The 16,798-nt window shown below is 40.0% G+C and overlaps 1 protein-coding gene across 1 annotated transcript in view; it reads right to left on the bottom strand.

Moving 5' to 3' along the window:
• Positions 1–16,798, bottom strand: part of THSD4 (thrombospondin type 1 domain containing 4) — a 193,603-nt gene that overhangs the window by 78,734 nt on the left and 98,071 nt on the right. Inside the window, exon 2 of the mRNA XM_049777850.1 lies at positions 470–674. Within this exon, the coding sequence (XP_049633807.1) occupies positions 470–674 (205 nt within the window). The remainder of the gene's footprint in view (positions 1–469; positions 675–16,798) is intronic.

Raw genomic sequence — 16,798 nt, 5'->3', positions numbered from 1 at the left:
AGGAGCGATTTCTGAACTCATAGTCAGGAGTAACCCCTGAGTGTCACCGGGTATGGTCCAAACCCCCTCAAAAAATAGGGGGCTTTAAGATTCATGAGGTTACTTAAAACTATTGTTGAAGATTCTGCGAGTTCAAAGGACACACACATACAGTTGTGCCAGGTAGAGGACTTAGAAAGGATAACCAAGGCCAAACTCAAACTAGTCATATAAACTCAATAGAACAAACATGGATGAGTGAGTCTTTTGGCTCTTCAAGAAGTCTTCCTGTGCCCCTAATTATTGATTTTATCATCTTGAAAGAGCAAGGACTATTTAAATATTGCAGACAGTAAATATTTACTTGCAAGAAGAACCTTTTGTTGTTGTTGTTTGTTTGTTTTTTTTCCACTCCCAAAGACCTTTGGACACTGTAATGCTCATCTTATGGCCCTAGAAAATCAGACAGAAGCAGAGAGTTTTCTCTTACCTAAGTAGTTGTTGCTCTTATGCATCTCTGTGATGTTGATTTTTGTGGCTCCTTGTGGAATCTCGACAACTCGGTGATAGCCCAGGCTAGTAAGGGCATGCTTAAACACACCTGACACAACCTGGCAACCTGTATTATCACCTCCACACACTCCGCATTTGTCCACGACCTTGTCAGACCCCAAGTAGTCATCACAGCCAATACTCTGCAAAGAGGTGGGGGAAAAAAAGAGATACTTGTTGTAGCATATGAAAAAGTTTCCATAAGATGATTCTTGGAATTGTATATAAAAGTGTTTCCTTAGGATTGTTCTGTGACTTTTGCCCCACCTAACCCTTCCAGGTGGGGCGCTGTGGAGTTGGCAATAAATAGCTTGAGGGACAGGAGTGAGGGGTCCTTCTGTGAAAAGCTGCTGGCTGCAGGAGGATTCTCTGGCTCTCCTTGCCCGATCTTTTAAACCCTATCGTTCTTGTCTGTGTGGATTATTACTTGCTGCGGATAAATATTACCAAGGTCTTCCCCCGAAAGGGGACAAGGGGATGGGAAGTAATTTCTCATTCTGGGGACTGTTCTTGGATTCACAAATACCCAGCCAAGATAACGGCGAAGAAACCTTGCACTTGTAGTGATGGTAGGAGCATGAGGGAGGGGGTGGGAGGTGATGACAAACATATACTGGGGGTGAGGATTACAACTGCCTTCCTCCTGGTCTTACTCAGCTCTTGAAATTCAAGGATATACATGCATCTATGTATCACCCAGGTAAAGGACTTATTTTCTAGTTTCTGAGTAAAATGATTTTTTTTTTCTTTCTAGGCCATACTTGGCCTTGCTCAAAGCATATTCTGACTTTGTGCTCAGGAATCACTTTTTATGGGGTTCAGGAAACTGTAGAAAATTTCAGGGATCAAACCTATGTTGATCACATGAAAAACTTGCTGTTCTCTCTCTCTCTCTCTCTCTCTCTCTCTCTCTCTCTCTCTCTCTCTCTCTCTCTCTCTCTCTCTCTCCTGAAATGTACTTTCTAGAGCTTTATGGAACTACAGACAGTGCAAACAGTGAAGAAGAGTAAGGTTGGTGGCCAATGATCAGGAGAAAAATAATGTAGGGAAAAGGCCCAGGGAAATGTAAAGAATGGTAAGTTATATTTTGTTTGTTTGTTTAGTTTGGTTTGGGAGCCACACTTGGCAGTGGTCAGGGCTGGCTCTACACTCAGAAATTGCTCCCCCTGGCAGGCTCAGGGGACCATATGGGATGTCGAGATTCGAACCACGTTTCATCCTGGGTCTGCTGCGTGCAAGGCAAATGCCCTACCACTAGCTATCTATCTGGCACCCGAGACTGGTAAATTATTTGTATTGGTTGATCAGCCGTCTGTAAACCCCTTTCCCTGTTGGACTCTGGGAAGGGAGGTTTTATGGGCAGTATTTTTTAATTAAATTAAAAAATGTTTTTTATTAAGACACCATGTTTTACAAACTTGTTTATAATAGAATTGTTTTTTGTTCTGTTTCAAAACCAATTCCACCATCAATTTCCTCCCTCGACCAATGTCTCCAGGTTTCCTCCCACTGTCAACCTGTCCACTTGGTAGGCAAATAACAAGTTTACTTCATTCACATCACTTGCACCAACAAAACATAAAGGATTGGCATATGGAATTATTAGAAGAGAAATCAATAAAAGTGAATTTGCGATGATTGCTTGCTATATGATTTTAGCCTATGTAAATAAATAAAGTCAAATAATTAAATCCAATATGGCACTTGGGCAGGGATTTTTATAGAAAGACTTCTTTGGCATTATGTTTAGTCCCTAACATTATAGATCCCTATACCTAGAGTTGAACTTTTTTCTCTGGAGTCTTCTGTTCTAAAGGACAGTTGGTAAAATACTTAGCCAAGCTGCCCCCCAAATAGTGTGCTTAGGCCTAGTTTCTTAGGATGTGAGATCAAGTTGTTTGAGATCTGGTCACTGTGACTCTGAGTAGTAGAACTTTTGCTTGACTTTCATGAAGCACTTTTCCTGGGATTAAAGAGAGGAGGGAAATAAGGGCTAAGTATATCAGCAAATGTGGATAGTGCACGTTGAAATAATAATAATAATTGGGTGCCCTTCGCAAGACAACCTTGTTGACTAAGGAACAGATGAGGAACTTCAGGGAACTTTTGCATTTCCTTCATAACTCATCCCAAAATTTTTTAAAATTTTCTTTTCCCTCTCTAATCCATGTTTCTCCATGGTCCTAGAAACAACCTGGAATGAGCTCTGTGGCATCTTTTTTTACTCTGAAGTCTATTTTATAAGACTAACCATCATGCTTTCTGAATGCAAAATTAGGGTACATGGCGGAGGAGAGAATAATGCTACATTTTTAAGGGAGATGGGAAGAAATATTTCATTGTACTTTGGACAATGAAATAGCATCAGGATATGATTCCTTCATTGGCTTATGTGAATAAGGAAAGAGAATTGAAATTAGAATGGTTTTCTAAAACTTGAGACGCATGTTCTATGACCCACAGGCCTGTCTTTGTTCTTGAATTCTAAAGGTAATTATCAGACTACATCTCAGGGAAGCAGACAGAAAACCATTCAAAGTCCTTTATTAATTTTGTGAAACAATTCTGGGTTTGTTCATGTAAGTTCTACAGGTCAAAGCCCAGAGGTGGAGGAAAATCAGGTGTTTGTTCTTTTTCCTGACACCTTTCTGCAAAAACACTGTGCCTGCATTATTGTTTCCATATTCTCCAATGCACATTAATCTAACAATAATAACTGTTTTTTCTGTCTTTTCTTCATAAATAGCTTCTCTGTAAAACATTATCTCTGACAATCACAGAACATCATCTCAATCTGTCCATCCACATCCAATTAGCCTTTCAAAATACCATGTTTTCTAAGTATTTCCCTCTCTTAAATACTTCTTACTTCCTCCCATGCACATTATAGCAAGAAATAAGATTTAAAAATTTTTATCGAGACCATTGAATTGTAAGTCTTTCACAGATGTATTTCAGGCATATAGTGACTGTGAATTAGGGCATTCCCTCCACCAGTGTTGACCTCCCTTCACCATAGTTCCCAGCATGCTTCCCATACTTCCACCCTTAGTTCCCTGAACTACTAGTGTAACAGGTCCATTTCATGTTCAGTTTGTTATAATTTGAGTCTCTTGATTCTATTGCCATTGACTTTGGTGTGGGTATTTAGATCTGACCATTATTTTATTTCCACTCAATGCTCCTGAGACCACTTAGCTCCTGGGTCCTATCCATGTTTTTTTTTTTTTTTCTCAATTTGCAGGAAGACATAGAAATAAGAGGTAGAACAAAATGATTCAAGTTCTAAGGTTCTATGAAAAAGGTGGGAGCCCCTATCTAGAAGATATAATAAAATTTGAAAAAGAAAAAAAGGGGGTCAGATGTGGCGATTTTTTTTGCATAGGTGCAGTAAATATTGGGGAAATTAGAAAGAAAAATCCCTTGGCATACGAAATACAGGGTGACCCCATCCATAAAGCATACGGACTGACGACAGGCTCTGGGCAGGTTGGTCGTCAAACCTAAAGATCTTTCTTTATGGTCTCAAAAAAGTTCTGTTTAGTCACAGTTGTTAAAGTCAGTTTTCTGTAATTAGAGATCTTGGGTTTTGCATAAATCCTAGGATGAAGTCTAGGATAAAGTACTTCTTTATGGTCCCAGGCAAAGTTCTGCTTAGTCGTGGTTGTTGTAGTCAGTCTTCTGCAATTAAAGATCTTGGTTTTTGCACAGATCCTAGGATGGAGGGTCTTCTGATTTCATCTCACTGTTAGGTGTTGAGGTAGGGCAATCTGTCCTTAGATTAAGTTGTTGCTGTTTTCTCATTGTCAGGATGTCAAATGAACCTACCCTGGGTCAGGGTGGTACCAGGGCAGCATTTGGGCCTCCTTTAGGGGCAGTTTGAGTTCAGGTATTGGTGCCCAAAACTGTGCCAGTTCAATGTTGGGATCCAAGATTAGAAAAACGTTTTAGTACTTAACTTATATTCCCTCTACTCTGGCTAGCATTTCTATTTTTTGCTTTGAAACAAATAAACAAAAAATAAACAAAAAACAAATATATGCCACTTCTCATTGAAGTCCATGTCGCTAAAATAAGATTCTTTTTTATTTGTTTGTTTTGAGCCACACCCGGTGACACTCAGGGGCTATTCCTGACTATGCACTCAAAAATCGCTCATGGCTTGGGGGACCATCTGGGACACCAGAGGATCAAACTGTAGTCTGTCCTAGGATAGCGCGAGCAAGGCAGAAGCCTTACAACTTGCGCCACTGTTCTAGCCCCCCCAAATAGGATTCTAATTGAATTAAGAAGATGCTGCTGTGAAAGTTAGTAGTGGAGAAGATGGACTGAAAAGTGGTCATCATTCATTTCTACCTTGTCTAGCTATCATATCTTATTTTCTTTCCCCATTTATGGTTGATTCCTGTTATCCCAAGACAAGGATTAGAGATCCTTTTCATTGCCAGGGGCCAATTGGATGTTTCTAACATTTTTGGGGGGTCACACCCAGCAGTGCTCAGGGGTTACTCCTGGCTCTATGCTCAGAAATCGCTCCTGGCAGGCTCAGGGGACATTATGGGGTGCTGGGATTTGAACCACCATCCTGCATCTAAGGCAAACGCCTTACCACTGTGCTATCTCTCCAGCCCCATGATGTTTCTAACATTTATGAACCACATAATACAGACAAATGAGTACAAGTGGTGGATGAAAAGCATTTGCAACTATTCCAACATATATCAGGGCCAGACCATAGGATTTGGGAGTTTTGTAAGTCTCTTAGACTGGATATTCTGCTGTAACTGGATGTTACATTTAATTTGTCCCTAATGATTCCCTTCTCAGAGGTCACTCCAGAGAAAGGTGTTCTGAGGTATTGGGGGAGACAAGAACATTTAAAAAGCAGAAGAGAGCCTTCTCAGGACATCTTGAAAAGAGTCACTGGGACGATAACATAACCCAAATGATTTTGTCAAGACTCTTGTTTGCAGGGCTGGGGTGGGTACACAATTAGAATTTTGTTTGCTGGTTTTTTTTGATTCACCCACCTGTGTTTAGGGCTTACTTCTGGCTATGCACTCTGGGATAACTCTTGGCAGTGGTTGAAGGGCCATATGGGCAACATGGATTTCCAGGAGTTGAACTCAGGTTGATGATGTACAAGGCAAGAGCCCTACCTGCTATATACTATTGCTCAGGTTCCTGAATAATTAAAATTTGATCTTATGGAGTCAACAACCATAGGGGATTCTGAAGCATACTTCAGAGCAGTCATGTGCAGACTTGTTTTTCAGATGCTAATTTAGTTTGAAGTGAGGAGCAAGTGCCAACTTGGGGTAAAAAGGCAGTCCAGTGAGTCTCTTGAGAATACCTCAAAAATGAACAAGAGGTGCTCAAGAGATGAACAGCTTATCTTTCTATGATATCAACTTATTATTGCTACCATCTTTTACTTTGAAATAGTTTAAGATAATAGGAATAATTTAAGACATGCTCTGAAATAGTATGGAGAGTTCCACTAACCTATCCTCAACTTCCCCTAAGGAAGTACAGCATATTCCCATAGTAATGGGTCCTGCTGACATTAATGCAGTACACAAACTCAAGAATACATCTCATTTGAAATTTGTCTTTACCAATTCCTGCACAGCACAGCCACTACAGAGGAATATGGACACAAGAAAAGACTGGCACAGTTTCTCTTTGGAGAGTTCTATTTTGGAGGCAGCTGAAGAATGAATGGCCCTCCCATCTCCCTGAGTATAACTCTGGATTCTGAGTCCAAGGATCAATTCCTCAAAAGGGGAGTCAGGATAACAGTGTGTGAATCTTCCTTGTGGGCTGACAGGAAGTAAAGGTGCATCTTCTTACTGTTCTAGATGCTTTGCAAAAAGAAGAGTTGTCAACAGCCATCATATCCACTGAGAAAGCAAGAGGAAGAGCCCCTAAAGGAGAATGACAGAAACAACATGCAATCAAGGCCTGTATTTTCAGCTCTGAGGCCACTGGTAAATTAGATGCCTGAGAACTTTTCTTACTATTCAGGGTTAATAGGAGATTCAGATAATCAGTGAGGAAAAACTGGGCGTGTCCAGAAGACTGTGTTAAGGGAAGTGGCTCTGGGGTCAATACTAGAAAGATAAGGAAGTGTAGCTGAGGTAGGATTCAAGCCTGGAAAAAAAATGGGAATTTTTTCACCTGTATTGTGTATCTGGACAGGCCCTTGAGGAAATCTCAGGCTGAAACGAACATAGGTCCAGCTTTGGAAGTTTGCATCTAACTGGGGTGATGAGGCAGATAGCAGTTAATGTGAAGCAATTAGGTCAGGAAATTCCAACATTCTCTGTGTTATGATGATCCAATACTAATTTCCTTGACAAGTTAGCAATAGGATTCATAAAGTCTAGAGAAAGATGTACTATCTTAACCTGAACTAGGGTAAACTGACAAAGTGAAGAGGGCTTTACAGATGAATCAGAAGTAAAATGGAGCAGCCTCTATAACTGATTGATTGTCTGGGGGGGGGGGAAGGGAGTTTGAATCATCCTTCTAATTTACAAAATTTCTGCCATGCTCCGTCTGTTCCAAACACAGTTTTTGTTTTTGTTTTTTTTTTTTCATTTAACTCTTTTAGTGCTCTTAGGTTTACTGCAAGTGTTGGGAAACTACTTACAGGCATTGCAGATTTCTCTTAATCTTAAAAGCACACAAACTTGATATGGTTGAAAATGACAGGAAATGAAGACTTAAGAAAGACTTAATTTATTTGCCTGAGATTATATAGTTAGCAAGAGTTGCATATGGCACTTAAACTTAGGTCCAAGTTCAAAACCTATACTGTCAACCACTTTGCAAAAGTTGCCCCTCAAAGTATTCTGGTTATATGAGGGGTAGTTAATGGTGAATGGATAGTAGCTAGGAACCAAGATCATGGGACTGTTAACATAGAGACTGGGTGAAAGCTTAGCCCACAAGACATTGAAATTCTCCTCTTCCAGTCTTAAGAAGCACTGGACACATTCGGCATCTTTCCCACAATGACAGTTTCAACACTACACTTTGTCACAGTAGATGCGTATATATTTAGCTCATCTTTCTATGATATCAATTTATTATTGCTACAATCTTTTACTTTGAAATAGTTTAAGATACAACAGAAATAATTTAAGACATGCTCTGAAATAGTATGGAGAGTTCCACTGAACGATCCTCAAGCTTCCCCTAAGTAACCACAGCACATTCCCATAGTAAGGGGTCCTGCTGACATTAATGTCAAACTCAAGAATACATCTCATTTGAATTTTGTCTTTTTATCAATATGCACATATGTGTGTGTATATATGTAGGTCCATGACATTCTATTACATATACAGTATACATGAACAATCATGCTATGTGTATTTGTTACCCTGATGTTGATAAGGTTATTCTTGTGATTAGGGTTGTTAGTATCATTTAGCAAGAAAAGTAGTTTGATATAGGAAAAAATGTAGGGAGCCAGGGTGCAATTTGAAACGAGTATCAGGCCTGCTGTGTGAGGCATTGTAGGGTTAGCAGCAAACACATTTTTACCACCTTTAGACCCTCTAGAGGACAGTGCTCAGAAATATATCTGTTCTGAATTATGGTTTACCTATCAAGGAACTGGCCAATTGGTCCCTGATGAAGTTGGCTTAATTTGATAACCCCTATCTTCAAACTCTTTCAGGGAGTTTGGATAATCCGATGGCTGTCAGCGAGCACCAAATGGAGCACTAGTTATTGTTTACCAATCCTGGGTGCCCTGCTGGCTCTGCCATTTGAGAGCCCTATATATTAGGACATGTTAATAAACTATTTCTGAGCCTTAGTTGTTCCACCTATGGGAGTATTAAATGAGAAAAACATGGAAGGCACTTTACAGTGCTCCTAAGAAAACCCTGGGTTTTGTTATCATTCCTTTTATATGCTTGTTTTCACTTGTTCATCTGTAGTTGAATCCTTTCTCAGTCAAAGAAATCTTAACATGCAACCATTCTAATGTGCCTTTTATTTCTAGAATGTGTTTTATTACGTCTCACATCCTTACTTTTCTATTTGGAGAGATTCAGAAAAGTCTCTGGAACTAAGAAAAAGCTAAGGGTTACTATAGGGGAACCCCCTTACATAGTGCCTTTCTTCAACCAATAATTCTAATAGTCACCAGTGAAAAAGAACTGCCTTTTTTTTTTTTTTTACCACCAACCCTTTAGCTCAGCTTTTTTGTTGTTACTGCTCACCATGAACTGCTATTTAAGAGATATTTCTTGCTGTTACAAAGGCATTTGGACAACAAACAGATATCTGTAGTAGTCTTCCATTGACTCATTTGTAACATGCTGTAGGAAATTTTCGTACACTGCCAGCCATCACAGGAAAAGTGGCTTAAGAATTGTCCCTGATTGTATGCCAAAAGGAACCTAAATGAAATTTCCTGTGGGAAATGCACAATCTGGACAGCATCTCTGGTGGTAAATTTCACAGAGAGGTGGCCTCGGGGACATCAGGTCAAGGCAGGCAGTGCCAAGAGTGCATAGTAAAATTTTTTCTTCCTTAATGAGAAGCACATGTCTTGCGGAGGGCCAGTCAACACAAAAGAGTGACCTCCTCTGGCTGGCTGACACCCACAGGTAAAATAAGGAATCTTCAGAATCCTGCTAGCAGTTACAGCAGGGTGGGAGAACATTATTATTAAAATAATAGGCATTAACATCACTTCAGTCACAGTCACGGTGAGCTAACTTGTAGAAATATAAAGGCCAACACTTCTGTGTTTTTTTTTTCTTTCAACAGAATGTTGAAATAAATCCTTTGCATATAATAAATATTCCTTTCTTATTGCTGTTCGGAATTGTAGATCAGTCCCACCTTCCTGGAAAGCAATTTAGCAGTATATATGGTTTGACTCAGTAATTCTTTTTCTAGGAAATTGTGCAAAGGAAATTATAAGAAGTGAGGCCAACAATTTTTGTATGAAGGAGATCCTCACAGATTATTATTAATAAAATACTGAAATGATACTAAGTGTTCAACATAGGAAATCAGTTCAACAATATGTAAAAATTTTCTGATAAACACCACATGGATCTTTTTTTTACTTGTTATTTTCCTTAAAATCTAGCTTTCGTCACTGCACAATTGCCCCTCAATAAAATTTAGTTAATGTTTACTAATATAGTTCCTATTATGTGCCAATATCAGGCAGGGGAAGACACAAGTGAAAACACAATTCCATTTTAAAATCTAAATCAGGATGGCCAAAGCCAGCTCATTTCCTCTTTGTATAAATTAAGATTTATTGGAACACAAATAGATTATTGACTTAATTGGTCTGACTTTTTGATTTGCTTATTTTGTGGCTACACCTGGCTGTGCTCAGGGTTTAGTCCTGGTACTGGGCTCAGGGATCTCTCCTGGAAGGCTCAGGGGTACCATACAAGGTGCTGGGGATTGAACTCTGGTTAGCTGCATGCAAGGAAAGTGCCATACAATTGTTCAATCGCTGTATTTTACTATTGTTTGGCCTCTCACTTGATGTTTTATGTTAAAATGGCAGGACTGAGTAGTTGTAAAAGATTATATGTCCCCCAAATATAAAATATTTATGATCTTGTATCTAAAATAAAATCGCCACCCTTTTATTGCCTTGAAAAGCAGACATAATCTTATTTGATATGCAGTACTGATTTTTAAGAGGAGGTTAAACAGAATCTGGAGTGATCAAGAGTGAGGCTCAGGTCAGTGTTTCCACCAATGGTATTTTAAATCAGATTAAATTGATTTACTAATGATAAATCAACAAACATTTATTAGTTTTAAATGAATGTTTATAGGGGTTGGAAAGGTAGTTTAAGTGGTAGAGCACATGCCTCGCATGCAAGGCTCTAATTTTGACCCCTGTCACTACAGCACTTTCAGCCAAGCACTCCTGGCTTGCATCAGGCTGAGTTCTGCCAGAGATAGAATGAGTAAAAGAATTAGTATTTCCCTCTGATCGCTCTCATCCTCTGTCATGCACACCCATATTATTTATCTCTGTATTCCACAGCTATAACAGAAGTCTGGATTATCACCTTCCACCACAGTAATGCTCAACTTTTTAAGGAAGATAAAAGAATGTTTTTTAAAACAAAAACTCCTGTTGGGAATAGAAAGTAAGAGACCAACAGAGTGGCTCATCAAACCTGACGTTAGCCAGGTCAAGTTTTCTCTATTGTGTTTCCGTTGAAATTTGGGACTGGAAAGCTCTTGGTTATGAGGGTCTGTCTTTTGCTCTGTAGAATAATAATCATACCCTGCCCTTCAGCATATTGAATACAAATATTTCTACACGCTGCCAAAATAGAAATGGCAATGAGTAAAAAAAAAGAAAGACCCTAGTTGAGAATTACTTTTCTAGTTCATTAGAGTCTCAGAAAAAACTTAAAACCATTAATCATTCCACAGAAGTATAAAAAGAGGAGTACTGAAGTGCACAGGAAAGGTAGTAGAGTGGTTAAAGTATTTACCTTGCATGTAGCCAGCTCCAGTTTGATCCCTGCCACCACAGATGGTCTCACAAGTACCATTAGGAGTGACCCTTGAGCAGAGGGCAGATATAGTCCCTGAGCACTGATAGGTATGGTCCTAGCCCCTGCCCCAATAGTACTTTGGAGATGCCAGAGAATCTAGTGGGCATCTAGTTACATTATATTCTAGATTCTATTCTTAGAATATAAGCAAAGGATACTTCACTATCCAGGTTTTAAAAATGTTCTGCACTGCCATCAAAGTCATGATGCCTCCTACTCCTGCACTTGACCTAACATCAGTTGGAGCAAAATTGTGTGCTGGAAAGAACAGAATGTTTATCATACAGTACGTGCTCAGTTTATTTTCTGAATAAAGAGCATGACAGAGGAACCCAGAGATAAAACTTACAGAACCAATTTGCTCATTGAACTGGGTCATACTTAAGGTCTTTTCTGGGCCTAAGTTGAAAAATGGAAATAAAGCTTTAATAGGAAGAATCTTTCCATGTCTCGAGTCAGAGGAATTTGCTTTCTGTGGACAAAATTAAATTGGAAACAGGAACCAGTGAGAAGTAAACTGACAGTGTCATTCATTTGAAGAGGGAAAAAATGGCCATGGAATAAAAGGGGTTTGGCTTCCTTAATGAAGGCAATCGTGAAGGTAGGGATCTGGTTTCCATCAGCTATGGTTGTCTCTCTGCAGAACCTCATTTCTCAGTGGAGAACAGCACCTTAGCGCAGACTCTGTAGAAGAATGTTGGCACTTTTGTGTGATAAAACTGGATGAGAATCAACTAATAGAGTGTTTACAAATCTGCAGACAGGATCCCTGAGAGGGAAACATTTCAGATGCTAGAAATGACCCTCTCCCTCCTTTCTACCAGGGACATATTTCTGTGGGCCAAGATGAGGTGTGTGTGTGTGTGTGTGTGTGTGTGTGTGTGTGTGTGTGTGTGTGATATTTCATTCTCAAATTCCGAGACTTCACTTTTGTGGTCTTCCTCCCTAAAAGACTAAACTGGGGAGGAGGAGTATAGAATGAAATGATGAAATGAACTAGGACAATGATAACTACTCTGTTAAAGAGTAAAGTGTTCATTCTAGATTTTTGTACAGAGTTAAATGGAAATCTCTGAATTTCAAATCTACCTTCAAAACGTAAGTCTGAATTGCGACTTTTTTGTTTAAAGGCATTCCATTTTACTTTTTTTTTTTGTCCTTCTTGGCAGCGTTCAGGACTTACTTCTTGCTTTGTGCTCAGGGATCATTCCTGGTAGGATTGTAGATGCCTGGGAATTGAACTTGGGTTGACTGCTTGCAAGGCAAGTGCTCTGCCCACTATATCATCACTCCAGCACCATAAAGAGATTTTATTCTAGACAGAATTCCATCTAAATATATGCTCAGTTTGGTTCTTCACTTGGTAGAGCCCCAGAAGGGGCTAGCATCAGAAAAAAATAAAAAAAAACTACATGGAATGAGCCTACCAGAGGCAGCGATTTGCCATGCTGTCAAGACTAGGACATTTCCTGTAGAAAAGAGCAGAGTTGTGTCTACACTGTCCAAGACAAAGTTCTGGAAGCCAAATTATCAGCAAAAAGCAACAGCAAGTTGGACTTGATGATATTTGCTTCAGAATGGAGACTGTTGGTCCACAGGCCTGATTTATACTCTGGTTCAGTGAGGACCAGAGGGCCTCAAGGGCTGGCAGCAAATCTAGTCACTGGCAAGCAAAAACAGAGACTGCTGCTACCCTGTCATTTCCTTGACACATATCCTGGCTCCAAATGTACTTAAGTTTATTTCCTCCACAAGATGGCACCTATAAGCCTTCTGAGAGCAACTAGTTCCTGGATGAGAAACAGTAAAACATCTGAAGGAATGAATGGTTCTGAGAAACACAAAAAAAGGCAGACTCAGCAATTCAGACCGACTGTGACTGCATATTTATTGTGTTCTTATGTGCAAATTTCTGCCATGTTATTATTTTCATGCCTGTGTGTAGAATTGTAAAAAAAAAAGGAAATGTAATAGGAATATATTTTATACCCAGAAAGTTCAAGAAAAAGTTAAAAATTTACCAAAAATGAGTTGCAACTCTGGGGTTACATATGCTTTGAGGATCACCTAGGTCCTAGGGCAATCTTCAAATGATGTGGCCTGGTGGTGGGAGGGAGGAACAAGGACTCTTTTAGACATTTGAGTCTCAAAACTCACAGGTAGGGAAGTAGAACACTAAATTGCTGCTTTCAAAAGATGCTTAACAGACAAAATCTGTGAACAGCACAACCTCTAGAAGACCAGAGGTTGACAAGCACATGAAAAACTGCATTGAGGTGGTCCCAGAGAGCAGAACTAAGAGTAAGGAACAGGTTAGAGGCAACAAAACAAGGGAAAAGACCAGGGTTTCAAAGGCCGGTGAAGGAAGGAAGGAAGGAAGAAAGGAAGGAAGAAAGGAAGGAAGGAAGGAAGGAAGGAAGGAAGGAAGGAAGGAAGGAAGGAAGGAAGGAAGGAAGGAAGGAAGGAAGGAAGGAAGGAAGGAAGGAAGATAGGCAGGCCCACCCATGTCACTGGCCTGAGGATCCAGAACAGCAGTATTACCTGTTTAAGACTAAAGCTTTACTTAGTGTTACCTCAGAGCAGAGGTTCCCAGACTTATTTGGCCTATACTCTCTATTTTTTAATAGAAGAAAAATCACTTAGCACCCCATGTGAAAATCTACTTGAAGTGAACAAATAGAACTGACCAACTCACTTACCAATACAATTACACCTGAGGTTTCTAACCCCACCCCACCCCCCATCGTTCCAAATCTCTCCTCTAGCCCCTGGTCCCCAGTGGAATGCTATCATTTACATCTTAGAGGAGGGTTTGAGTGATCTGACAATCACGTCACTGAATTCAGTGCTTTTTATTCTCTCTCTTTTTTTTTTTATTTTTTTTCGTTTTGGGGTCAAACCCCGCAGCACTCAGGGGCTACTCCTGGCTCTATGCTCAAATATCGCTCCTGGCAGGCTCAGGGGACCATATGGGATGCCGGGATTCTAACCACCGTCCTTCTGCATACAAGGCAAATGCCCTTCCTCCATGTTATCCCTCCGGCCCCTTTATTCTCTTTTAATTCTCTCTTTCATGGGATCTTTCCTCTAGAATCAGAAACACTTTTGTTTTGTCTTTAGTGGAGGAGAATCAATCTAATGTGCATTTTATACCACTTTATTTATTTGTTTTCAAGAATGAGAAGCAGGGCTTGACCTAAAGTCAAGAGATTTCATTATCTCTTCATACTTGAAGTGTGGTTATTGGAGAAACCTCAGTTGCTGAGGCATCACAGAAGGAAAAGAGTTCCATAGGGTTTCTGGATACTACTCTGGTGGGACCTGCATTTGTGTAGCATCCTCAGAATTCCAGGGCAAGCTGGGATGATTTGTCTTTTAAGTCACTTTTGTTTGTTTTCTTTCAAGAAAAGGATGCCTTGAAAGAGTTCTCTTTAAGAATTTTCAGGAGGGGCCGGTGAGGTGGCACTAGAAGTAAGGTGCCTGCCTTGCAAATGCTAGCCAAGGAAGGACCGCGGTTCGATCCCCCGGCGTCCCATATGGTCCCCCCAAGCCAGGGGCAATTTCTGAGCGCTTAGCCAGGAGTAACCCCTGAGCATCAAACAGGTGTGGCCCCCCCCCAAAACAAAATTTTCAGGAAAAAATAAAGAATTGTCAGGAGAATGAGGTCAGATGCAAGTGAATAGCTATAGTTTTCTGAACACTGGGCAGCAGGAAAGATACCAGGATTCTTAATGAACCAAAACAACAAAATGTGAAGAGGGGACATGATTTCTTCAAGGTGGCACAGAGAGGATTTTTTTTTACTTAACATTTCCCCTACATTTGTGGGAAATATTGTGGTACCATGATATACAACATTATTAATGATAGTATCATGCGCACAAGGATCTAAGATCACACCTAGCATCCATCAGAGGACTCACTTCCCTCCACTGATGTCTGAAGGTCCCTTTCCATCCAGCTTACACTCATGGTACCACTCCAGACCTTAATAAGTTTTGTTCTTTTTGGTTTTATCTTTAATTGCTGAGACAGAGTCAGTTGTGCTCTGGGCTTATTTCTGGCTCTGCATTCAGAGATAACTCCTGGTGGTGCTCAGGAGACTTGATATAGGGTTTTAGAGATTGAATCTTCATCAGCTATATGCAAAGCAAGCTCCTACCCATTGTACTATCTTTACAGCTGGTAAGATCAATTTTGTGGACCAACTTTCCAGTTCTGTGGCCTTTGTCTATCTGCTTCTTTATATATAAAATATCTTTATAGTTAAATATATATTATTTACATTTTATATAGTCACTATGATTCTTTATATCCCCACTAGTGAGATCATTTTGTATTTGTTCCTCTTCTGACTGACCTCATTTAGCCTGATATACTCTAGTTCCATCTATGTAGTGGCAAACTGTATAATATCACCCCCCCCTTTTATTAATAGCTAAGTAGCATTCCATTGCATGCAGAAAACACAGTATTTTATTCACTCATCTATTCTTGGATACTTGGGTTGTTTATGAATCTTGGCTATTATGAACTGAGTCACAATTATTTCATTTTTCAGATGCCTTTCCATGACTCAATGATGCCATACCACTCCTTCTGCAGCAGGGTGTCATGATTTTCTCCCCTAAAATTGTCTACTTTCTCTGTTTCCTTCTTAACAATCTTGCTGTCATGTAAAGAAGATGTCAGCTGCCAACTAGAACAATTCCTTCTAGTGGGTAAACTATCCTCTTCGTTTGTGCTCTTTCGGGTTATACTTGACAGTGCCAAGGAATAGCTACTCTGCTCAAGAGTCATTCCCTGCAGTGCTGGGGGTTGAATCCAAATCCCAAGCTGCAAAGCATATGCTCAGGCTGTTGAGCTCTCTCTGGTTAGGGGACAAACTGTTTTCCTAAAAATTACATTACTTCCTACCAATGTACTACTTGGGAAGGGATAGGGATCCTGAACCTTGGGGATTCTCAGGCACTATGGGAACAAGAGAAAACAGTGAAATAGAAAAAGGATCAGCTTCACTTGCATGACAGGAGAAAGCAGAGAAGGAGGAGAAAAGCAGGAGACTTTGGGACCAAAGAGAAGTTGGGAGTATCTGGAAGACTCTGCTAATTGACCTCAAATCTGAAGTTCAGCTGCTATGATTTACTTGTTTGGTCATCATTATGCCCAGTCTTCAATCAAGTAAAACTCAGATGTTACACTGGCTTTCCTGCCACTTGAATTTCTGCCTTAGGTTTCTCTTATCTCCTTTTCATTTTAATAATCTAAATTAAAACCTCTCTTCTCTGTCACTACCTATTCAAAGTTCTATTTTTTCTCCAGACATATCAAGGTTCACCCATTTTTTTTCTCATGCCCTTTCCACCTACGGTGATATTTGTTCAGTCTTTGTCTTATATTCCCTGTAAAATGAAGGCATTGGAGTCTTGCCCTTAAGTCTCATGTGAAAAGTAAATTAGGATAAACAGATGAAAGTCAGAGCCACCTGGACATAGGATCTGGAATGTTGGTGTCTTTCCTCCTCAGTGTTTCTGCTTCTAGCAACCTGCCCTTGGGCATGACTATAAGCATCATTTTCTCACACATGGCATATATATTTCCACATGAATCCACTCACTCCACTCAAAACCCACTGATGTTGATACAGGATTCTCCTGGGGTTTTGAAATTAGAGTTATAACAAGTCAACTGCATTG

This window comes from Suncus etruscus, chromosome 1, assembly GCF_024139225.1.
Source record: "Suncus etruscus isolate mSunEtr1 chromosome 1, mSunEtr1.pri.cur, whole genome shotgun sequence".
In the NCBI taxonomy this organism is placed as follows: domain Eukaryota; kingdom Metazoa; phylum Chordata; class Mammalia; order Eulipotyphla; family Soricidae; genus Suncus; species Suncus etruscus.
This window is presented reverse-complemented; position numbering and strand designations above follow the sequence as displayed.